General features: G+C 46.2%; 1 protein-coding gene across 1 annotated transcript; it reads left to right on the top strand.

Annotated features, from left to right (window-relative positions):
* Positions 1-239: 239 nt before the first annotated feature.
* Positions 240-24,934, top strand: LOC112646345 (zinc finger protein 300-like). Its single transcript, XM_049111162.1, has 9 exons — positions 240-472; positions 578-647; positions 746-856; positions 2,044-2,059; positions 5,626-5,752; positions 9,784-9,826; positions 18,187-18,313; positions 18,597-18,692; positions 20,242-24,934. Exons 6-9 carry the CDS (start codon positions 9,818-9,820, stop codon positions 21,333-21,335), a joined length of 1,326 nt encoding a protein of 441 aa, XP_048967119.1. The 5' UTR covers positions 240-472; positions 578-647; positions 746-856; positions 2,044-2,059; positions 5,626-5,752; positions 9,784-9,817; the 3' UTR covers positions 21,336-24,934.
* The last annotated feature ends 598 nt before the right edge of the window (positions 24,935-25,532 follow it).

Raw genomic sequence — 25,532 nt, 5'->3', positions numbered from 1 at the left:
GCCAAGAGTGGACAGCGATAACCCATCCTTCAACAGGGTGCCGGGCTGTGCACAGCCCAGACCCGGACTGCCGCTGGCAACAATGTGGGACAGGGTGCATTCGCTCACAGCGCACAGGTCCACCGGGCACCCACAGCGCGGTGCCCACTCGCCCATACCTGCCACCCCGTGGCCGGAAACGCCTGCACCGCCAGCCGGAAGTATCTCACCGCGGAGGCTCCCGGGAATTGTAGTTCCGTCCAGTCCAGGGGCGTCTCGGCTGTGTCTGGAGGTCTCCGAGAGCGGTCTGCGCACTTCCGGACCCCCGGCTGGGCTTGCTGTGGTCGGTGCCTCGGACCCGGCCGGTTCTGAGGCCCCCGCTGCATCTAGGCCTGGCGATTCCCTCCGCCCGAGCGGTAGAGAGGGCACGTGTGGCAGAGCCACGGCTGCAGAGCTGGCGGACGCTGGGAGGGGTGCTGTGCTCGGGGGTCCGGTGGGCGGCTCCGTCTGACGTCTGCTGGGGAGGGTCGGGGTTCCTGTCTGGTTTGGGGCGGGGGCCGTGGGCAGGCTGGTCTCACTGCTTTCTGTCGTCCTGCAGCCCAGTCTTGTCGGAGCCCACAGTCCGCAACGGGCTTAGCGCGGTGGACCCAGTGACAGCCTTGGCCCGGGTGAGCTGAGGGCCACCTCTGCCCCCGAATGGTCACCCCTCTTTCCTGACAGTGGATTTGTTTCTGTCCCTTGACCTGGAGCTTCTCTGCCCATCCAGGTCCCTGAGCTCTGCTGGCGCGCCCGGGCCTCCTGTGGCCGAGGAGGGAGAGGGGCCCCCCTTTCTTTCCCACCCTCCATCACACCTTCGGACCCCTCATCGCAGCCAACGGTAGGCTCTGAGCTATGAGGGCAAGGAAGGAAGGATGTGGAATGATTGGTATTTCATGGATCTTCGGTGTCGGTCTTCATCCGACAAACATTTGTTGAGTGTCTGGGTCAGGCACTGGGGAAGCACCCTCCTTGGCTAGAGCCCTATGGAGGTGTCAGTCCCAGGACCACCAAGGTGTAGGTGCTCTGATAGTCATCCCTACTGGATGAACGGACACCCAGGCAGGAGGTCAGTTCCTTCTGGGGGAGCCGTGACTGAAGATCACACTTAAAATAAGGTCTCCCTAGGTGGAAGGGGGCAAAAGGATTAGGGGTAAGGAAGAGCCTATGTAAAGGTAATAGGCATGAAACGTGTGGGTACTGCTGGGTTTTGCACCATGGAAGAGCCTAGGTGGGGTGTGTGGTGAGGCTGGAGGTGGTTTCAGAGAGCACATCAAGCTGGGCTAGCGGTACGGACTGGATCCTATTAGCGCCCTAAGTATTTTAGGCAAGGCAGTGGCATGGTGAAATTTGTCTTTTGGTGTTAATATACCAGCAGTGAGTAGGATTGCTGGGAACTCAGTTAAGTTCATAGGAAACGTGAATAGAGGGATGTATCTCAGGTTTGTGAAGCTGTGCCAGTGTTGGCAAGGGTGAGTGAGAGAAGGTGGGGCTGTGGCGAGTGCATCCCCTTGCTGACTGTGGAGGAAGGGATGGGGTAGACCCAGTTCAGTGTAGTCTGTTCTTTCCCCACACTCAATGGAGAGGTGGGGCCACAATGAGGATGCCAAGTGATACAGAGATAGAGGTGGATAGTCTTTCTTCGAGACTTTTTTATTCCAGATAGGACACACTTGAGCTGGGGTATGGTAGGGGAAGTGAAAGCTGTACTATAGTTTTAAGTCTTGATAAGGCATATCAGTTGTTTCCATTATGACTTGAACTTGGGTCGTATTGAGTTAGGGTTTCTTCTATTACAACCCGTGATCCTTCTTTGCTATGTTTGCTATGTTTGAGTAGTGATGTGGAAAAGATCTCAAAAGTAAAGCAAAGTGGAAAAAAAAGAAGAGAAGTTTCTGTAATCATTGTTTATACTGAGCAAATGTTAAATTTGTTTGCTTTTCTTAAGAACTAAAACCTTATGAATACCAGCTTTTTTTTTTTTTTTTTTTTTACCATTGGAGCTCTTAATATCACTCTTCGTTCCAGTTCCCTTCCTCTCTGGGTAACAACACTTGAGATTGCTTTATTCTTACATGTTATTTACTTACTAGATGTGGTCATAAACAATATATTGTGTGTTTTGTGTGTTCGTTACCTTTGCCTGTATTTATTTTGCTTTGTCCTTTTCTTATTTATTTTTAGTATTTTTTTCATATATTCCACAGACAATCCATTTATGGCTTATGCACATGGCAAAAATCTTGAATAGATTTTGACTGGGCCTGGTGTTTCCTTGATGGGTGTATTTTTGAGTACCAATCCATTTTATTGAATGTTTAATGTTTTTTCCCCCCAGTTCTCTGTTGCTTTGTCAATTTTTGGACTTCATATTTTTCTAGGAAATTGTCCAGTTTAATTTCAGATTTATGGCATTAAATTGCCTATAGTGATCTCATAACTGAAAAAAAACTCTCTGCTATATCTGAAATTGTCTTTTTTCATGTCTAAAAATTACATCTTTGGCTTCTCTTGTTTTCTTGATCAATGGTGCTGCACTTTGTCTATTTTACCAGTTTTAAATACAAACCAGTTACTTTATGAGTTCTAATCTTTTCAGAGAATTGATTGTAGTTTTTTCTTGGCAATTTTTTATTTGGGCACAACTTTCAGACTTAAAGAAACGTCACAGTGGTAGAACAGTATAGAGGATTTCTGAACACTTTTAATCTAAATTTCTGGAATATGAACATTTTACCACATTTGTCTAGGGGGCTTAAGCAATTTCAAGGCCAACTAAATAAAAAGAGAAAAAGATATGCCCTTATGACCAGGAGCCCATGCAAGCTTCATTTAAGCATGCATGTGAGGTAGAGATCCCTCACAGCATGAGACCATCTGGAGGCTGAGGCCCAAGTGCTGCTTCCCAGGAGGGAGGAGGACAAGCATACCCCTGAGTATCTCTGGGTCAGAGGTGCTAAGGGTCTCTATAGCCACATGGTGTATTTTATCTATGGCTACCAGATGCTGGGTACAGTTGCATGGGGTAGGCAAAGCAGGCAGGTTCTAAATGACTAAAAATCTGTGTATATTTGGGTGATCTTTAACACAACTGCATGTGTTAACATTTGAGTTTGGTGCTGCCAGTCTTTTTGAGCTCCTGGTCTCAGCCTGCTAAGAGTCACTCCACAGAGGCCATTGCCATCCTTGGCTCATTCATATACAACTTGCTTTCTCCTTCTTTCCCTCTCTCCTCCATATATACATGTGTGTAAATACTTTGTGTACATTTCCCCAAAACAGGGCCATTCTGTCACACAGCCACAGGATAATGAGCAAAACTAGGAAATTAGTATTGATGCAATACGATTGTCCACGGATCTTACTTAGATTTCACCTGTTGTCTCAGGAAGACCCTTTCTAGCTTGGGAGATCTCAGATCATGCATTGCTTTTCTTCCTCCCACATCCCTTTGTCATCTTTTCTCTGGAACAGTTCCCAAATCTTTCATTGTCTTCAATAGAGTGATATTTTAGAGGAGTCCAGGCCAGTTATTTTGTGGAACGTTCCTCAATGTAGATTTGTCTAATGTCTCGCCATGATTAGATTCAGGTAATACATTTGTGGCAGGATTTTTTTTTTTTAAACCTGTTCTGGTCTTTCTTTGATTTCTTCTTTTAAAATCTCTGCTCACACTGGTTTATGTCTTTTGGGTTTGCTTTTTTTTCTGTGCTAGTCTCCTGCAATAAGTGTCATTAATTTTCCTTTTTTTCTAATGCAGATCTTAGGACTGTAATTTTTTAAGTGTGTGTAACTAGGCCCCAGTTTTGATATGTAATATTTTTGTAGTCGTTGTTGTGAATGAATCTGCATTCTTATTATTTTCCAGTTGTATTGCTTTTTGGTAGAGTGGCATCCATGCAATATTGATTTTTTTTTTTTTTTGCAATGTTGATTTTTAACATATATGTTGAGGTTTATTCTTAGCTTTTTGGAGTCAATTTTTTTTTTAAGATTTTAGTTATTTATTCATAGAGACAGAGAGAGAGGCAGAGACACAGGCAGAGGGAGAAGCAGGCATCACACAGAGAGCCCGATGTGGGACTCGATCCAGGGTCTCCAGGATCACTCCCTGGGCCGCAGGCGGCGCTAAACCACTGCGCCACTGGGACTGCCCTTTTTTTTTTTTTCTTTTAAAGTGGAGTCAATTTTTATAACCATCCCAGGTGTGCTTAAAAAGAATGTATATTCTCTGATTATCAAGTACATTCTTCTGACTGATCCCATAGGTCTAGCTTTTAAGTTGTCATTCAGATGTTGAATACTTTCTATTTATTTTTTGTATCTGGAATCTTTGTTTCTGAAAACATTCACTAGAACCTTTTCACTGTGGTAAAGGATTTGTCAGGTTCCTGTTTGCACGTGTGCTTGTTTCACGTGTGTTTGAGCTACAAAGGCATCCTGTACATGTGTTGTTGTGCACAGACCTGAGATGGAGTTGGCTTCTGCCGCCTTGCATTTGTCCCTACGATGGATTGTTCTTTCTTGCTATTTGTATGTCTCATATCTTTTTTCTTTTTTAAATGAATGCTGGGCATTGTGTGTAGGAGTAGAGACCTCTGCTCCAGTGTCGCTGTGTGTGGGGCTGGGAGGCTGGAGGTTGCATGCAACGTGAGTGGTCAGGAGTTGACAGGGCTGGCATTTACTGTTGCTCTGGTTACTGTCAGGCCCCTGCTGGCCTCACATTTCTCCGGCAGCTCTGTGCTTAGGTGGGTGGTGGGAGGGAGCAGGCTGGTTACTGTTCCCCCACTGCGACCTTCTCCTAGTGCTGATGCTCCTGCTTATTCTTCAGTGCTGCCTGGGCCCTGGGTCCCTGAGTGCGGGGGCAGGAGGTACTTGTCAGAGATGCTGCCCCTCCCCCATGGGGTAGGAGGCCTGGAGACTCTGAACCTAGAACATATACCTCTCCCTTCCCATGGGAGAGGGTTTTTTTCTCCCTTTTCTCTGCCAGGAGCCATAGGTCTTACCTATGCTCTGGGAGCAACAGGTTTTGTTGCCTTTCCCTTGGTGGCAGTATAAGGCTTTGTTCCTCAGAAGAGAAGTTTCTGGAAGGATGGGGCTTTCCTGTGTTTCTCCCAATGGCAGCCATTCCACTCCAGACCTTTGCTACCCAGGGAGTCTCTGTGGACTGTGGCCCAGCCCTAAGCCTTCCTTTAGCACCGAGCCAGCGGCAGGGCTGTGTACCAGATTACCACAAATTCAGTGATTTAAAGCAGCACCTGTTGTCACCTGGCAGCTCAGCACAGTGGGGGCACATGGCTGGCTGGGGCTCCGCTCAGATCTCCCAGGGCAAGAATCAAAGTGTAGGAAGGCAGGCCTCTTCCCAGGGACTCTGGGTAGAGAGTCTGTCCCAGGCTCACAAAGGGGTGGGGGAAGGGGGGTTCCAGGTCCAGAGGTTTGAAGCCCAAGGCCCCTGATTTCTGGCTTGCTGTCCGCTGAGGTTTCTCTCAGCTCTTCCCACGGGGTGGCATGGGGTCCTTCTGTGTTTCCACCCTCTCTGCCCCCAGTCAAAGGTAAATGTCCTGCTGATGTTTTCACATGAGTCTCACCATACTGTCTGTTTATTTGCAGGTGTTCTTAATATCTTGCAAAGGCGTAGTATCAGGCTGGGACAAGGCGGCTCAGTCCTGTCTGCACATTCCAGCCCCTTCCTACCCCCAGACAGTCTGGAAGCAGGAGCTGAGCCTCCAGCCCACGGGTAAGTTCTCAGCAGGAGAGCAGAGCTTTGCCAGACCTCAAGCCCCAAACGCCCCACTGGTAGGATGATTCTTGTAAAAGTGACCCACGGGAGCAGCAGTCTACTTTGGAAGCAAGGCTCCCTCTCTGAGGTCCCCCTTGTAGCTTAGCACTGAAGCTGGAGATCCACGCCCCCAGAAAAGCGTCCCTAAAACAGCTGGGGACCTGCTTGCTGACTGTGAATTTGGGGGATGCCATCATATCAGGGGATCATCTAGGATTTGGTTTAGGGGAAGGTTTACTAGGAGAGGGGATCCCCTGCTTTAGGGTGTGAGAAGCAGGAACGAGGGAAGGGATCCCCATGACTCCTGGAGGAGAGAGCAGCCCCCTGCCCCCTATCCCGGCCCGGATCTCTCTACATGTGGTGCATTCACTGTCCCTCTGTCCCGCCTCCTCGCTCCCCTCTCCTGCCCCACACTCCAGCACTTCCGAGACTATAGACCCTCCTCATGTAGTCAAGGCATAGAAGTTGCTTTCTTAACCTAAGAGTATTTCATTTTTCCTTCACATGTTAAAGACGAAAGAAAATGCGCGTGAGAGAGGTGTTCAGAGCCACCCAGCTCAGTAGAGGCCGAGCCAGCACTAGCGCCCAGGGCTCCCAACGCCAGGCGGGGGCTTCCTCCCGCACGCCTCGGGTCATCGCTAAAACCCGCCCCTTCCCACCTCCACCCATTCAGACCCTCCCACGGATTTCCTCTCCTCCCGGGGAAGGACTCTGATAGGCGGTCCTGGAGAGAAAACCCAGTAAGATGATATATGTATATTTTTATGAACTATTTCAATATTGAACAGTGAGCACATGTTTATTGTCTAAAAAAAAAATCAAAAATGCCACTATGTCAAAACAAGCAGGTCCTACCATGCAAAGGTCACGTTGTTAACATTCTGTGTGTTTTGTACAGAATTTTTTCTTTATATGTTTTTACAAAAACCCATCCCACGTGCTGACATTGATGTACACTGGCAGGAAGCAGAGTAGAGTGTCCTCATGGACCCATGCTGGGGAATCTGCCTTCCTGTCCTCATTTCCCGGGGCCACCCTGACAAAGTGCCACACCCTGGGGTGGCTGGAAGCACAGAGATTACATCTGTAATCTTTCTCCACTCCAGAGGCCAGGAGGCCAGAGGTGCAGGTGTCAGTGGGGGCCAGTTCCTTCTGAGACCAGGATGGGGCACCTGCTCCAGGCTCTCCCCAGCTTCTGGGAATTTGCTGGCAGTCCTTGGTGCATCTGACTTCATCTTCCCTGACATTTGTCCTGTGTAAGGCCCTGGGCCCCAATATCCCCTTTTCACAAGGACGCCAGTCATACTGGGTTGGGTTGGGGCCCGCCCTCACAATCATCTACAGACTGTTTCTAAACAAGGCCACATTCAGAGATCCTGAGGGCTAGGATCCCTGACATTTCTTCTTGGGGGACAAAGTTCAAGCCAGAATATGTCCTTGCCGGGGTGATTGGCCAGGTAACCCCGAGCGGTTCAGTTCCTAGAAGCTATGATAAAGAACCATCTCTCTTTGCTGCCAGTGGTCTAATGAACAGTTCATGTTCCCGTCCAGGTCCAGTTTCAAGCTTTCCTCTCTCCCTGGGGGGCTGCAGGTCTTCATCCCCAGATGGAGGGCCTGCAATCTCTTCTGTCTCTGCGACTCCTTAACCCTCTCATCGGGCAGCTTCTTTCTCCATGGTGGGGGTAGGGGGGCAGGAGGAGGAGAAATGAAGAAAAGGACCACCAACATTTCCTTGCTTGGTGCTTTTTGGTAGCTCCACATTCTACCACACAGGAGGCCACCTGATGGCTTTTTGGGGGTGCAGAGCCTGTGACACAGGCAGGGGCTCTCTGGCAGACCTTGGTGCCTGACTCCTGGCTCCTTGGTACAGCTTCTCAGGGCTGGCTCTTGGTGCCCGGCAGGCAGCCTGCTCGCGGCATGTCCTTGCTGTAGAGTTCATGCCCACCTACCTTCCTGCCCTCCACCCAGGCCCCCCCACAACCTAGCTGCACCGGAAACCCTCATACCCTGATTCCAACACCTGCACTCCATACAGGCCGCTCCCATTCCTACTCCCTCTCCTCCCCTGGCCACCAGGGTGGCCCTCTGCCAGCCTCTACCTTAGGAGTTCCTTGGCTTCAAGGCTGCCTCCTACTGCTGGGCTCTTGCATGCACAGATCTGCCCCCCCCCCCCCCCCCCGCCCCCGGAGCGCTTGTTCCCCACTCTGTTGAACCACCACATGCCCGAGAGTTTCTGCAGCCAGGCACACATCCTCTTTTTGCAGGCTCCCTCTGGTTCTCTTGCCACCACCCCTCTTGGCATGGGACAGAAGCAAAACCTTCAGTAGACACCTCTCCTTCAACCCTTCCTTCTCTAAAGGGAGGCATCTGTTAGGTTGGGTCCAGCAGCTCCCCCCGGAGAATTTGGGGTGTTTGGGAATTTAGCTAAAACTCCAGGCACCTGGGAAAAGCCCATCCACCTACCTGTTACCCATCTGTGGAATCATGTGCTTATGGATTAGATACCTTCATTCTCCCCCTTATTGATATAGCCAGAAGCTATTTCCATGTTATATGATTATTTGTGTGATAGTTTAAATGGATTCATAGCATGGCATGCTTTAATTGTATCAACATTGATTAACTAATCTCTTATTTTTAAACACTTAGGTAGTCTCCAATTTAAAAAAAAAAAAAACACACCCTCAATTCTTTATGGAGTTTCTGTAATTCTAGAGTTTTAGTGTCTCTGCAGACTTCCTGGACCCAACTCCCGTGTGTCTCTGTCCTGAGTAGGAACATACCTAAGACCAACCTCGTGTGTGTTCAGGAGAGAGATAGGTGTGGGGTCCAGTTGATGCTTCCAGCCACAGTATATTTGCTCCTAAACCTTCGTGTTCCTGTTCCCTGGCAAAATGAGGAAAGGAGGAGGGCTCAGGAGAAGCCATCAGATCTTGTCCCATATTTGGTAAGTGGCAGAGCCAGACCGGGACCACTTCCCGGGCAGAGGTCCGCACAGGGCAGCCAGGGCGGTTCTTACTAGCAATGGCCGTGGACACACCGCAGAGAAGTACTCGGAACCCAGCAGGTCTGGGATGGGCCGGAGGGCATCCCAGGCCTTGCTTGCCAGAGCTAAACTCCATTCAAATCGACTCTGCCTTAAGGAACACATTTTTATATTTTCCTGTGAGTTGTCCTAAATGTCTGCCAGGGGCCCAACCGGTGACAAGCTTTGGGTTAGAAGCTTAGCACATGATGGATATTTTTAAAAAATAACTTTTATATATGAAGTGCTTGTTTGTCAGAGAAAAAGTTAGGAAATTCACCTAAAGACAAAGAAAGCATTTGAAAGTGGTTATAACCCAACTACCCAGAGCGAACTGCTGCTAGCTTTTTGTCCTTCATTGTTTCAGAGATTGTTCTGCGTGAGTGTGTGTGTTCACGTCTGTGTGTGGGAGATCAAATGGTTTTTAGCCATGTTTTTCAGTGATCAGTATGCTATCACTCAGTTTTCTAATATTTTATTTCCATTAATTACATAACAGTTCATTTCCCTTGGAGAGGTAGTGTGTTTATTTAACTGGCCCTCCTCTGTTGGGTATTCAGTTATTTTCTGTTTGTTTTTTTTTTTTTTTCAGAGTTTTAACAAAATGTAATAAATATCTTGGTGGCTAGCTCTATGTCTAAAGTCATGACTGTTTCTTCAGAGTAAATTTCTATTAATTAAATTTCTGGGGAATGAGGGGAAGGGTTAGTAACTTGCATACTGGTGATGAAGACACAGATACATATGTGGATTAAGTAGAAAAGAAAAACCCATATTGAACCCTCACAAGGTTGGGTCCCCATCACATGCCAAGGCAAGAGCGTTGTGTGATGGTGGGTCCCTGGGGGAAGCCTGTCACTCCCACTGCCTGGAGGTGGGGGTGGCGGCAACAGATTCAGAGGCTGGGGGTGAGTTTGGCCTCTCACATTGTTTCCTCTCCCCACCCCGATCTCTGCTTCCTTAGGTATCTGCTTTTCCCAGCCCACAAGGGAAGGACCATGTGCCAGGTGAGTGTGGCATTTTTAAAGATTTATTTATTAGAGAGAGAGAGAGGGAGAGAGAGAGAGAGAGCATGAACAGGAGGAAGGGCAGAAGGAGAGAGAAGGGAAGCAGACCCCCCTCCTGAGTGGGGAGTCCAGCTTGGTGCTCGATCCCAGGACCCTGAGATCATGACCTGAGGCAAAATGAAGGGTCTGGCACTTAACCGACTGAGCACGCCCCCAGGCGTCCCATGGCATTTATTTTATCCTGCACTCTGCCTTACCAAGGGTTTTGGGGAGCTTATAAGAACACATCCAATAAAAACAATGCAAACAGGACCTAGGATCACTGAAGATGGGAAGTGGGTAGATGGAGGGATGCCCACGAAGCTGCTGGTGTAATGAGTTGCCCTGTAAACTTGTGTCTGACACTTTATATAAAGACAGATTCTGTCCAATATATGACTTGTGTTGTCCACTTTGGACAAGCATGTCAACTTGTCAGAGGAAATAATGGTTCTTTGGTATTTAGGGGCTTAGTGATGGGCCCTGGCACATGAGTTAGCAGGCGGGGTCCTGAGTAAGGACAACACCGAGGCAGATGTGCTGGCAGGTCTCCTGTGACTTTTTCCCCATATAAACGGTGGGTCTTAATGTCAGTGCACAAAGCTGTGGTTGTGGTTGCCCAAGGAATCAAAAATACTCAGTTCTCTGCTAACAGCCTTGTGATATCAGATTGGCCTGTTGTGCACAGGAAGGAATAAGTAGCACATCCTGCAAATTATTTTTCATCGTAGTGTTCTGACACAGATGGAGAGCAAACAACTCAGTTTCAGTCTTTGGCAGGAGCATGGGGGGAAGATGATCGGAGCGCTCCTGGCCTCTTCTCCTGGGGTCCGAGCTTCTTCACGACTTTGACCTCAGACATCTGCCCTTGCCCTCCTTTCTCATGGGGTCATTGTGATCTTCAATGATGTTTGCTCCCAGCCCGTCTGCATCCTCAAATTAGTCCTTAAGGGGCCCCTCTCTTTGCCCTAGGCCCATGAGCGCATGAACGGCAAGTGTGTTGGCCAGCATCCGTCACATTACAGGAGGCCAGGAACCCAGCTAGAACTGCTTTAGGGCAAACCCCAAATCTAGGCAGTACCTGGACTGGGAGGAGCAGGTGTGCAGCTGGGACTCAGACAGTCACAGCTAGGAACTCAGGTGTCACCTGGAATCTTTCTGGTCCCTTCCCTCTGTTTCTGTGACTTCCTTCTCATACCAGTGTCATCGGTGTGGCTCACACCCCAAAGTTACCAGTTCTGCCAGAGAAATGGACCAAGTTCCTTCTTGTAGAGCCAGTTTGCATGGTCTTTGGGAGAGATTCAGATTGGCCCAGCTTAGTCCATGTCTAAGGCGGAGAGGCTGGGGCTGTGGTGGGGTGCCGCCAGGAGCAGCACCTGCTCAGGGTGCCAGAGGGAGATTGCTAGCCCCGGAGGAAGCCGAGGCCTTGCGGGCAAACATTGTAGTTGTCCACTCGAGGAAGAAAGACCTTCATGGGGTCTCAAGTTCTGGCTTGGGGAACCTGTTTTTTAATGAGAGTATATGTTCCTAAAGAGCGGAGACCATCTGGATGTTTGACACCAGAAACATCTGGGCATAGGACCGGTATGAGAGGGTTGGAAATGAAGCGGCAGCTCCACGGCCTTCTCAGAAGACAGAGCCGGCTGCATCTTGAGGCTGTCAGACCTGTGCTAGGGCTGGAGGTTTCATCTGTGCCTTTTGGGGAAGCTGTTGTTTTATAAGAAACTAGGTCTCACTGCGGCCTGCCCCTCAGGGCAATTGGCAAACAAATACTGATAATAAAAGTTATAAAGCTCTACCTGTTGAGCGCTTACACGCTGGTCTCTGTGTTTTCCATGTTATTTCACAAATGAACTTGTGAGATAGGTGTTATTAACCCCTTCTCCCATTTTACAGATGGACAAATAGAGGTTGGAGATACTGGGATCCCTGGGTGGCGCAGCGGTTTGGCGCCTGCCTTTGGCCCAGGGCGCGATCCTGGAGACCCGGGATCGAATCCCACGTCGGGCTCCCTGCATGGAGCCTGCTTCTCCCTCTGCCTATGTCTCTGCCTCTCTCTCTCTCTGTGTGACTGTCATGAATAAATAAATAAAATCTTTAAAAAAAAAAAAAAAAAAGAGGTTGGAGATACTAAGTGAGTTGCCGGGGATCTCACGTCTTTTGGGCGATGAAGTTAGGATGTGTGGAATGTGGACAGACAGATAGGCAGATCTAGAGCGGAGACCTCGGTGATTGAACTGTACCGTAGCTTTATCTGCCCGACACATAACCGCAGCCGAGGAACCCAGCAGTACTTGTGTCCAGACCTGCACTGTCCAGTATGGTAGCCAGCGGCCACAGGTGGATACCAAGCACCCGAAGAGTGGCCAGTAGGGCTGGGGACCTGAATTTTTCATTTACACTTAAATTTTGTTTTATTTATTTTTTTATTGGAGTTCAATTTGCCAACATTTAGCATAACACCCAGTGGTCATCCTGCCAAGTGCCCCCCTCAGTACTAATCACCCAGTCACCCCTTATTATTATTTTTTAAGGATTTATTTGTTTATCTGAGGGAAAGGGAAAGGGAGAAAGAAACCCAAGCTGACTCCATGCTGGATGTGGAGTGCCGAACCGACGTGGGACTTGATCCCACAACCCCAAGATCAGACATGAGCTGAAACCACGAGTTGGACGCTTAACCAACGGTGCCACACAGGCACCCCTCCACTTAAATTTTGAAACAGAACCAAAGTAAACTACTTTCCCATCAAACACAATTTTATTGTTTTTATAGGACTACATTTCATGAAAGTGAAGTTGGAAATGTGTCTGAATTGAGATGTACTGTAATGTGAAAAACACCCACCAGATTTTGAATATATGGTATTAAAAAAGAATGAAAAGTATATCAGTAATTTAAAAATAATTGTATATTGAAATAATATTCTAGATATGTTAGACTAAGATCTTACTAAATATTCATTTCCTTTTTTACTTAAAGATGACTAGAAAATTCTATTTCTTAAACCACCTTATTGAGGTATGATTGACATGCAAAACTGTATGCACAGCTTGATGAGTTCTTTTTTTTTTTTTAAGATTTTATTTTTTTATTCAAGAGAGAGAGGGAGAGCAAGAGAGCACCAGTGAGGGGAGAGGCAGAAGGAAAGGGAGAAGCAGGCTCTCTTCTGATGCAGGACTTGATCCCATGACCCTGGGATCATGACCTGAGCCAAAGGCAGATGCTTAATGGACTGAACCACCCAGGCTCCCCAGTTTGATGAGTTCAGAGATAAGTGTACACCCATGAAACCATCATCACAGACTTAAATCCATCACCTGCAAAAGTTTCTTCCAGCACCCTTTTAAAATGTATGTATTTTTTTTCTTTTTGTGGTAGGAGCATTTAACGTAAGATATGCCATCTCAGCAAATTTTTGAGCATGCGATGCAGGATGGTTAACTCTAGACACTATGCTGTACAGTAGATCTTCAGACCTTACTCATCTTCCATAATAAACATTGTATCCCTAATCAGCACCTCCCCACTTCCCTGCCCCTCACAACACCCAGTACCCACCATGCTATGCCCTGGTTCTAGGAATTTAGCCATTTTAGAATCTTTATAAAAATGGAATCATGCAGTATCTGCCCTCCTGTGTCCGACTTATTTCATTCAGCATAATGTCCTCCACATTCATCCGTGTTGTCCAAAATGAAGGGATTTCCTTCTTTCTTGTGGTTGATATTTCTCATGGCTAATAGCATGTGTACACATCATCCGTCCATCCACTGATGGACACTTAGGCAGTTTCCATCTCTAAGCTACTGTGAATAAGGCTACAAGGAGCATGAGAATGCAGATCTATCTTTGAGACCCACTTCAGTAAGATTCAGTAAGATCACATCAACTTCGAGCAGAGATACATTTACTTCTTCCTTCCTGATTTGGATGCCTTTTATTTATTTTTCTTGACAGATTGCTCTGGCCAGACTTCCAGTATTGTGTTGAATAGGAGAGGCAAGAACGGGCATCCTTGCCTTCTTCAGGTCTTAGAGGGAAAGCTTTCTACCACTAAGTATGATGTTAACTGTGGGCTTTTCTTTTTTTTTTTTTTTTTTAAGATTTTATTTATTTATTCATGAGAGACAAAAGGAGAGAGAGGCAGAGACATGTAGAGGTAGAGGCAGGCTTCATGTAGGGAGCCCAATGTGGGACTCTATCCTGGGACTCCAGGATCATACCCTGAGTGAAAGGCAGATGCTCAACCGCTGAGCCACCCAGGTGTCCCAACTGTGGGCTTTTCATAAATGGCCTTTATCATGTTAAGTTCTTTCTATTCTTAGTTTGCTGAGAGCTTTGAATTGTGAAAAGGTGTTGACGTTTGTGAAATGATGCTTTTTATGCAGCTGTTGAGCTGATTTTTTATTTTATCATTTATTCTATTAATGTAGTGTCTCACATGGATTTTCATGTATCGAACCATGCTTGCATCCTAGGGATAAATCCTATTTGGTCATGGTGTCTTTTACCATGCTGTTGAATTTGATGTGCTAATATTTTGTTAAGGATTTTTGAGTCTATGTTTATCAGGGATATTGGCCTATAGTTTTCTTTTTGTGTGATGTCTTAGTTTTGGTATCAGAACAATGCTGGCCTCATAAAATAAATCTGTTTTTTTTTTTTTTTAAGAAGGATTGATATTATTGTTTAAAATTTTGGTAGAATTCACCTATAAAGTTCCTGGGCTTTTCTTTTTTAGGAATTTTTAGTTACTTGTTCATTCTCTTATCTGTTACTGGTATGCTCAGACTTTCTGTATCTTCTTCATTCAGTATTGGTAGCTTGTAGTTTTTTTAGAATTGTATTCATTTCTTCTAGGTTGTCCAATTAGTTGGCACAGAATTGTCTATCTTAATGTTCCTTTTTATTTCTGTGGCATCAACTATAATGTCTCCCCTTTCATTTCTGATTTTATTTATTCCAGTCTTCTCTTTTTCTTAGGCTAGCTAGGGGTTTGTCAGTTTTGTTTATCATTTCAAAAAAACAAGTTTTAGTTTTGTTTATTTTTTCTATTATTTTTCTGTTCTCCATTTCATTTATTTCTGCTCTAATCTTTATTAATTTCTTCTGCCAATTTGGGGTGTAGTTTGTTCTTTTTCCAGAGGTGCAAAGTTAGATTGTTTATTTGCGATCTTTTTTCTTTTTTAAGATTTTATTTATTTATCCATGAGAGACACACAGAGAGAGGCAGAAACATAGGTGGAAGGAGAAGCAGATTCCTCACAGGGAGCATGATGGCGGGACTTGATTCCTAGACCTCGAGATCACACCCTGAGCCAAAGGCAAACACTCAACCACTGAGCCACTCAGGCATCCCTCTTTTTTCTTTTCTTCCTTTTTTTTTTTTTTTAAGATTTTATTCATTTATTCATGAGAGATACACAGAGAGAGAGGGAGAGAAAGAGAGGCAGAGACACAGGCAGAGAGAGAAGCAGGTTCCATATAGGGAGCCTGATACGGGACTTGATCCTGGGACTCCAGGACCACGCCCTAGGCCAAAGGCAGGAGCTAAACTGCTAAGCCACCCAGGGATCTTTTTTAATGTAGCTATTCATTTCTATAAACTTCCCTTAGTATTGCTTTTGCTGCATCCCATAAGTTTGGTCTGTTTTCATCTGTCTTAAGATATTTTATAATTTCCTTTTTAATTTCTTCTGTGACTCACTAGTATTTAAGGATGTGTTAATTGATATTGAAAAATATTGAAAAATTTTCCCCTTTTCTATTATTGATTTCTAGTTTCATTTCATTGTCATTGGAAAAGATACTTGGACTGATTTCAGTCTTAATTTTGTTAAGAATTGTTTTGTGACGGCCTGTGATTCATCCTGGAGAACATTCTGTGTGCTGCTCTTGACAAGAATGAGTATTCTGCTGCTATTGGGTAGAATGTTCCATAATTATCTTTTAGGGCTATTTCGTCTATAGTATTGTTCCTTTCTACTGTTTTCTTGTTGATTTTTTGTCTACCTTACCTGTCCTTTATTGAGAGTGGGCTATCTAAGTCTCTTACTAATATTGTAGTACTTTGTTTCTCCCTTGTGATTAGTCAGTGTTTGCTTTATATATTTAGGCCCTTTGATGTTGGGTGCATATGTATTTAAAATTGTTATACCTTCCTGTTGAGTGGACCCTTATATAAGGACTTTCTGTGTCTATTGTTTTTCTTTCTTTGTCTATTGTGACAGCGTTTGACCTAAAGGCTATTTTTGTCTGATAAAAGTATACCTAGACCAGCTCTCTTTTGATTACCATTGCATGACTTGGAATATCTTTCTTCACCTTTTCACTTTTACCCAATATGTGTCCTGAAGTCTAAAGTGAGTCTCTTGTAGAAAGCATATACTTCAGTTTCTTTTTTTTGTTGTTGTTGTTTTTTTTTTTAACCCATTCAGCCCACTCTATGTTTTAATTTAGGGAGTTGAGTTTATTTATATTAAAGTAATTACTGGTAGGTAAAGACTTACTATTGCCACTTTGTTCATTGTTTTCTGTTCTGTAGTTTCCTTGTTCTTCTCTCTTCCTCTCTTGTCTTTATTGTGGTTTGGATCTCTTATAGTGATAATGTTTTGATTCTTTTTTATATTTGTGTATCTATTATAGATTTTTTGTGGTTACCATGAGGCTTGCATTGAATATTTTATAGTTCGAGCAGTCTGTTTTAGCCTGAAAACAACTTCAATTGCATATGCCAACTCTATACTTTACTTCTTACACATTCATACTTTGTTATTTATGTCAGATTTTACTTGCTTTTATAGTGTTTCGATGAATAAATCTATGGTTATTGTTATTCTTATACTTCTGCCATTTAAATTCCATACTTATGTTAATGATTTACATGCTGTTATAGCATTACTACATTCAGTACAAATTAATTTGTTGTTTCGGTCCTTAATCCATCCAGAGAGAGAAGATGAAGGAGAAGGGGAAGGAGAGCCAAGCTCTGTTCTGTGTTTGTGGAATCCTTTCTCTGTTTTCCTCTTGTTGCTACCTTAATTTTGATCATATCTCATGTCATTGATTATAATTGTAGTTATTCACTCCCTCCCAGTCATTCCCTACCTTTTTGAAAAAAATTATTTTGTTTTATCTCTTCTTGGCCTTTTTTTTTTAAGAGATCTTTATTTATTCATGAGAGACACAGGGAGAGTGAGAGAGAGAGAGAGAGAGGCAGAGACACAGGCAGAGGGAGAAGCAGGCTCCATGCAGGGAGCCCGAAATGGGACTCGATCCCTGGTCTCCGGGATCACACCCCCCGCTGCAGGCGGCACTAAACCGCTGAGCCACTGGGGCTGCCCTTTCCCCTTTTTTTTTTTAAGATTTTATTTATTTATTCATGAGAGACACACACACACACACAGAGAGAGAGAGAGAGAGAGAGAGAGGCAGAGATGCAGGCAGAGGGAGGAGCAGGCTCCATGGAGGGAGCCCAACATGGGACTCGATCCCAGGTCCCCAGGATCACGCCCTGGACTGAAGGCGGCGCTAAACCACTGAGCCACTGGGGCTGCCCTCCCTACCTTTTTCTACATCAGATCATCTTTTGTAGCTCCCCTCCTTAAATACCATACTTAAATCCCCATTGCCTTATAGGAGAAAAACTGTTTGTCTTGTGATCTGTTTGCGCACATGCACTCTCATACACACACACATTATATTCTACATTGTCATTCCCAAGTATTTGCAATTCCTACCAGAATTTTCTGTGACTCCTTACCTTTGCTCATGCCATGCCTCTTGGTAGGAAATATCCTTCAGACATCAGGACACACTATTGACTTTTTATGATTCTGCTCAAAGGCACCCTCCAATGAAGCTTAACTTGATATCAGGACATAGAATTTGACTACTGTCTTTGTGTCTGTTCTGTCCTTAATATACTTCCAGAAGCTTCTGGTGTAATCATACCATATGGAAGTCTTCTGTTTACCTTGCTCCACCAGCCTCCGAATGCCTTCAGAATAGGAGAAATGTCACTTTCAGCTTTCAACCCCAACCACCAGGCCGAATGCCATTACCATACCAAATCTTCAATAGATGCTTACACACTGAATGAAAGAGTGAATGAATAAATAGAGATTCAGAAGTGAGATCTTTTCTAATGATCTTTTTTTCTTTTCTCTTCCACAAAATGTAATACAGAGTTAGGGGCGTGCTAAGCTTCCACTTAACATGGGGAAACCTGACATCAAAGGTGCTAAGATCCATCACCTCTACACCTTTGGTACTCTGTGTTGAGCATTCCAGATTAATCAAGACTGTGTTGTTTCAGGGGTCGTTGTCGTTCAGAGATGTGGCTGTGGGCTTCACCCGAAAGGAATGGCAACAGCTCGACCCTACACAGAGGATGCTGTACCGGGACGTAATGCTGGAGAACTACAGCCACCTGGTCTCCGTGGGTGAGAAAAGCTTCCTGTGTCTCCCGATTCTGTCTGAGTTCCTTTCTCTTCTCAGTTATGCAAAACCCCTTATGTACTAAGCATATTTGGCCTTGGGTTTCAGTGGTCAACAAGTCTGGCTCTCATCTCACCTGCATTATTTGTGAATTTACCTTCCAAGTGAAATGCCTGTTCTTCAGCCAAGATGTAAATGTTTATTGTGCCACCTGAACCTTCTACTTCCTTAGATGGCCCTAGTGGCTCAGCACAAATCCTCATAAGCAGGGATATTTCTCATTAACAGGATGTCAAGTCACCAAACCAGCTGTGATCTCCAGGTTGGAGCAAGGGCAAGAACCATGGATGGAAGAGGAGGAAATCCTCAGATGGAGCTTTCCAGGTGAGAGAGCAGCAGCTTACAGGGTGGGCAGTGACATCCGGTTGGTCATAGAGCAGAACTTCGGATATGTTTTTGTTTCAGGCAACTCTTCTTAAAAGCCTTGGGTGTTTGCCAGCAGCTGCAGACCATTGGCCCAAGACCTTGAGATGCCCTACATAACTCATGCTACCTATACATATCACACATCCATACATGATTGTTGTTCTTTCCCTGGGTTTAAGAGAAAGACCTATCCTGTTTTTATTTATTCTTTTATTCAACCCCACCATTCCCATCTGAGACCTGCCTTGCTCAGTTTTTCTCTAGAAGCTTCAGTTACACTTTCCCCCATGGTTATGAAACAGACTTCCTCATGTTTTCATGGACTTGTAGATGGCCCCTATTTTAAAATAACTTCTTTGTGCCACTCATTTTATTTTAGTGATCTTTTCTTATACTGTGAAATGCTTTAAAAACTTAATTTCTCCCTTTTATGTGACTTTAAATTCGTCTTCTTTCAAAACTATGGAATATGGCCCCATTTTGCTTAATAGGTCATAAATGAAACTCCTTTATCCCCATCCCAGTATAATCCCATGAGGAGAAGAGCTTTTATCTTATTTGTCCTTATTCTGTGAGACACACATGGTAGACATTGATTAACAGCCCCTTCCTTCCACAAGGGTTTTTTTATCAAGCATTTGTTCAGGGAAGTTGTTACTAATCAGGGGTGCACACCAGAATCACCTGTGGAGCTTTAAAAATACCCTGCGGCCAGGTCCCCACTGGGAGCGTCCTGGTGGGGAAGATTAGTAGGCATTGATTTTGTCCCTTAGGAATTCAGCAGTATGACTAAAGGAACTTCAGCATTTTTAAACCAAGGAGCTTCATGGTGGCTTTGGGTGTGGGTGTCAGAGGTGAAACAGCAGGTACAGTTTGTGGTTTAAAATGTAAATGAAAATCAAAGCAAATGAGTATCTCAGCACAGGATACAGAATCCAACATTTAATAACCTCAGTAGGTGCCACGGTGACATGAACACCAACATGCCCACTGGCTTCTCTTGTACTCCCTTTTACTTGTGTCTTCACCTTCTTCCCAAATGACTGTGTCAAACTTATTAATAGCAGAGCTGCTTATGTTTATTGTCTGTTTTATCCCTATTTCCAGTATCCCAGTTTTTCCTTTCAAAAGCCAAGGGATGGGGTGCTTAAGTGGCTCAGTCGGTTGGGCATTCGACTATTGATTCAGCTTGGGTTGTGATCTCAGGGTTGGGATCGAGCCCCATACTGAGCTCTGTGCTTGGCACAGAGTCTGCTTGGGATTCTCTCTCCCTCTGCCTCTGTCCCTCCCACTCGTGCTCACTTGCTCTCACTTTCTCTCTAAAATAAATAAGTATATCTTCTAAAAAAAAAAAAAAGCCAAGGGACTAGGATGTGTTTGTTGTACGTTCATGATGGTGATGATTGAATCTCGGCAGTTAGGTCTGAAACTTTTTATGAAATAATTTAGTTCTGTGACATGGTCCTAGAAAGATTAACAAGTTTGTGGCATTATTTTTTTTCCCTAGAAGAAATTTTGCAAGCTGACCACCAAGTAGGTAGACCCCAGGGACACCAAAACAAACTTCTGAGGCACATTGCAATCCTTGACAAGCAAGAACTAGCCAAGAAAGGGTATCACGGATGTAGCACAATTGAAAAAACAGTCTTTCAGGACACAAACCAGGCTCCCTCAAAGCAGCCAGCCCATACCTGTGACTCATGTGGAATGAGTTTGCCATGTAATGTAGCCGTTAGCCCTAATGCCTACCTCGCCAGAAGGAGATTTGAGTGTGATGGACAGGGGAACTTATTTCTGTACTCTAAGCTCGAAACACCCCCTTCTGGAGTCCAGCCACGTGAGTGTGACAGGTGCCGGAATGCCCTCAGCCGTGACCAGGCCCTTCGTGCCCACCAGGGTGCTGGCAGTGCCGAGAAAGCCCACAGGTGTCCCCAGTGTGGGAAAGGCTTCTCCTGTGAACCGGAACTCATTGTGCACCGGAGGGTTCATGGGGGTGAGCAGCCCTCTGCACCTGGTGCACAGGGCCTCAGCTGCAAGAAGGAGGTTTGCCTCCCCAAACGCCGGGGAAATCATACCAAAGAGAAACCCGGGGGGGACAGCGGTGGTGGGAAGACACTGCCCCAGAAGATAAGCATATCGGTGCCGGTCGCAGTGCTTGCCGGAGGGAAGCCCTACAAGTGCTCCGAGTGTGAGAAGATCTTCTCCCATAAGTCCCGTCTCATTGAGCACCACCGGTCCCACACCGGGGAGAAGCCCTACGGCTGCAAAGAGTGCGGGAAGTCTTTCTCGCGAAAGTCGTGCCTCATCATCCACTACCGCATCCACACCGGCGAGAAGCCCTATGGCTGTGGCGAGTGTGGGAAAGCCTTCTTCCAGAAGTCTCACCTCATCCTGCATCAGAGGACTCACACAGGGGAGAAGCCCTACAAGTGCAGCGAGTGTGGGAAAGCCTTCTCGCAGAACTCCTGCCTTATCATCCACAAGAGAACTCATATGGGCAAGAAGCCGTACGAGTGCTCAGAGTGTGGGAAGACCTTCTCCCAGAAGGCGAACCTCATTCGCCACCACAGAATCCACACCAGGGAGAAACTGTATGGGTGAAGGGAGAGTGCGGGCTTTGTCCCGAGTCCCAGCCCACCTGGGAATATGAACCCCTGGATGTTCTGAGTGTGGAAAACCTTTCATCAGGGAGTCCAGTGCCACTGTGTGCAGAGATTCATACCGAGGTGAAATTCTTCCAGTCTGTGGAGAATTAAGAAGAGCCCATCTCTTACAACTAACAGTAGAAGGGTAATGATGCTCTAGAGTGTTATATTTTTATAAGATATGCCTCATTATAAAATCTATCTGAATTACCTGTGGCTAATGAGCTTTGAAGTCCGTGAATAAAGTAAATCATTAAGACAACAGATCTAATAAACATCAGAACAGTCCCAGGGCACAAAGAGGGCTTACGTCCCTGAGCATGCTGCATAGAAAGAATCTGCTTTATTTTTAAACTGCATCGCTAATTAAACATAAGTGTGAGCCTGTGGGCACACACACCAGAATATACAGAATGACAGCTGTCAGACTCCCCTAAATCACACCCTTTTGTCTTCATAATGTACATTATACCTAGAAAAGTAGGAGTTTATTCTTAAGCCAGGAGTCCAGACACCATACCAACATCTCATTTATTTTTGTTTGTTTGTTTGCTGGCAAGCATTACAGGGCCCCCTACCCCCGGATCTGGAAACCAGCAGGTTCATGACATCTCATCACCTCTCCATCGTCTAGTTCACAATTAGGTTTCATATTAAATGTGTAAGGTTAGAACTCCCTTTTCTGGCAATATATCAGACCACCCAAGGTGAAAGCCATTTTATCAGAAATGACAAATAATAGAGAACATTCTTTTAAATGCATAGTTCAAATTGACCACCAATAAAAAATAAATTTATTAAAAATAAATAAATAAATAAATAAATAAATAAATAAATGCATAGTTCAGCTGGCAAGAATGGCGTTACCAGGTGTCAGAGAGCTGAACTGAACTGAGAGCCAAAGATTAAGTTTAGGGGCTGAAGCTGGAGCTGCCCTGTGGTTGTAACTTGGTTGACCCCAAAGCTTGGGTGTTCAAGACCAAAGGAGGACATGAAGCAAGGCCTTGGGGCATGTGAGGCAGACCGTGGGTACTGAAGTAACTTACAAATTCAGAGATTTCAGAAGTCGCTCTGTACAGGAAAAGGGTGGACTAGCAGCAAAATCTCACTTGGGTGGGAAGCTTGTCTTTCTCTCCATGGGCTCTGATGGGGGAAGATTTGCCCTGATGACTCATCAGCCCTGACCACCCCATGTGAGTCAGAGTTTGGAATTCACCCTATTCCTGTCCCAGTTTTAAAACTGACCAGTGAATAGAGAAATTGGCCCTGTCTTTGGAACAAATGACAGAAGCAAACAAAATACCTTTTAGAGGGAGACACCCTCAACCCATGTCCACCAGGATTCTGATGGACAAACCCAACATGAGTTCATAATCCAAAACTACAAAGCATGAGGAACCGGGCTGCCACGGGAGTCAGCGAACACATGAACAAAATAACATCCAGGATTTTAGGGTCATAGAAACACATGAACCTCTATAACAATAGCTCCCTTCACAAATGATTAAAAACAAAAAGTTGAAACCACGTGAAAGCAAGGCACAAAGACAGATAATGGGTTTCTTTGGAAAGGGGACCCCACAGAGTGTAGAAATGAGTACTGGCATTGCGATGTGAACATCACAATACTCAGCTGCAGAGAGAAGGAACAGAAAAGTAGAGCGAAGCAAAGTCATAGGATTCAGTCTACAGAGAGGCACTTAAAGTGAGAAGAGCCAGCAGGAGTTCCCAAAAGACAAAATAGAGGAAGAAAAGTATTCAGAGAAAACACGGCTCAAGTCTGACAAGACACATGCACTCGTAGATTCAGGCGGCACAGTATGTGCCCAGGTGGATGAGCCGTAAATCTGCGTGGTAGACACACACCTGTCGAGAGCTGCTGAGCTACTTGATAGTATCACTGCTCTGCACCTGCGTGGTCTGGCTGAGCAGTCTGTGGGGACCTGACTCATGGTGGCCCCCAGATGGCAGCTGCAGAGCCACAAGCGAATGTCAGGTCCCCATGTGGCTTTTCCCCCCATGCTCGTGAGTGCCGTCTCCCCTGCTTATCAGCACCTGTCCGCCTTATGTGCTCCTTAGCCAAGACCCCTGTGGAGCTTACCTAAACCCTGCTTTTCTGGTTTGAATTGACCAGTGTGGTCCTAGCCCGGGGACTCTAATAAAGACATGTGCCGCGGGTCCAGTCTCTCTCTGCTTTCTGCCTTGACGTCCTTGTGTGGCCCCTTGAGGCCTGTTGTGTACTCCCCCCACCCCAGGACCCCGTGAATAATAAACTTCTCTCAGTTTCTGTTGTGGCCTGTTGTTGAACCCGCTGACCACCAGCACCTGTGCTCCTGTTAACACACACTAGTTTAACAAAGTCCTCACAACAGGCCGCAGGAATGGATGGTAGCGTCATGCTGGCAGCTGACTGGGGCGAATGCCTTTTAGCAGCAACTGGCTGGCTCCCTGGCTCCCCAGGTGGGTAGTTCCATCTGTGGGCCCCACACGGCTACTGCCCATGCAGAGTGCTGCTCCTTCCCATCCCAAAGGGCGAGCTAGGAAAGAAGCAACCAAAGTCCTGGACTTCAGAGTATCGCCATAGGGGCTGGTTGAAGATGCTGTGGGTTTATCTTCCACCTGTTAACGCCCCGCAGAGGGTGAGTCCCCTCAGCAGGTGTGGGACTTGGAGTGTGCTTCCCCACCTGAGCACCTACCCGGCCAAGGCTCTTAGGTCCTGACCAGGACAGGAGTGGCAACTCCGCCCAAGTGTGGGCTACGAAAGAGGGCCCTGTGTGCCCTTGAGGACAGAGACTCCCCTTCCCTGACAGCTGTGCTCACAGGTGGCACCGGGCCTCCTAGTCTTGCCTCATGCCATAGGGGCCTCTCGCTCAGGGAAGACACAGCTCTCCCTGCAAAGGTAAATGCAGCCGGGGCCTGCGGTTCCTCTGTTGCTCTTCACCTTACTGCTGTCACACCTTGTCCTTCGACCCTGTGGGATATTGTGGACCTCACCGTAGCACGTGGTGGCACAGGATCTAGTGGCGTGATGCAAACAGTCCAAGTACCATCTACAAGGCCTGAGCGAGTTAGCAAGCTCCTTGTGGAAGGAAAAGCCCACAGAAGTGGCCCTGGACTGGTCAGCCTACAGAGCACCAGTGCATCAGGGCTGAGGGCCCGGGGGTTCAGCCCATGACCTGTCACCATCACGCTGGTACAAGTCCACTCCCGTCCTGGGGAGGCCGATTGGGACACCGTGGAGAGGGAAGTGGCCATGGGGGACATCCACTGCAGATCTTTCCAGTAATAATCTGAAGGTCAGATCAGTGGGGAATAGAGAATCTGAAACTGAGAAAAAATCTCATATTTGAAAGCTGCTAAGAGGGTAAATCTTAAAAGTTCTCATCAGAAGGGGAAGAAATGTGGTAAAAGTGAGATGATATTAACTGCACTTTGGTGATCATTTTACAATATATGCATCTATCCAATCATTGTGTTGTACACCTGAAACTAATGTCACATTACATGTCTATTATATCTCAATAAATAGATGAAAAAAGAACCCCAAACTTGAAACTACGTGTCTCCAGACTCGTGAAATATTCTAAAAGATTTTATTACAGCTGGAGGGATTAGGAGAGTTGGCTGGATGCTGAGTTGTTCATACCGCCCCAGAGATGTGGCCAGAGGCCCACTGTGTGCAACCGTTCACCAGGCCCTGGGGACCTAGGGCCACTACCCACAGATGCAGGGCGGCCTGTCCCCTCCTTAGAAAGGTGACAAAGGCTCCCAATCCACCACACCTGCTTCTGCTTTCGCCTGAGGGAGGCCTGCAAGCTAGTCAAATGTAAACAGCTCCTTAGTTGTGGCTCCCACCTAATCCCACCCTAATGATGCAGGTGCAGCCTGCATCATAGGATCCCTGGTGGACCCCTCCCCTCTGAGCCTACCCCCAACTCAGGAGATGAATTAGAGCAAAATCAGCACAGCACACAACCACAGAGGGCCACAGACCCCTTAAAAATACAAGACCTTCTCATACCTGGAGGATTCGGGGGCGGGGGGGGGGGGGGGGTTGGTGGCACATCTAGTGCCTTTCAGCCAGAACTTCTGTGCACAAGAGGACATCCTGTTCTTCTAGGACCCGCCTGAGGGAGACACAGAGGTGAGAAAG

The sequence above is a fragment of the Canis lupus genome, chromosome 6, assembly GCF_003254725.2.
Source record: "Canis lupus dingo isolate Sandy chromosome 6, ASM325472v2, whole genome shotgun sequence".
Taxonomy (NCBI): domain Eukaryota; kingdom Metazoa; phylum Chordata; class Mammalia; order Carnivora; family Canidae; genus Canis; species Canis lupus.
This window is presented reverse-complemented; position numbering and strand designations above follow the sequence as displayed.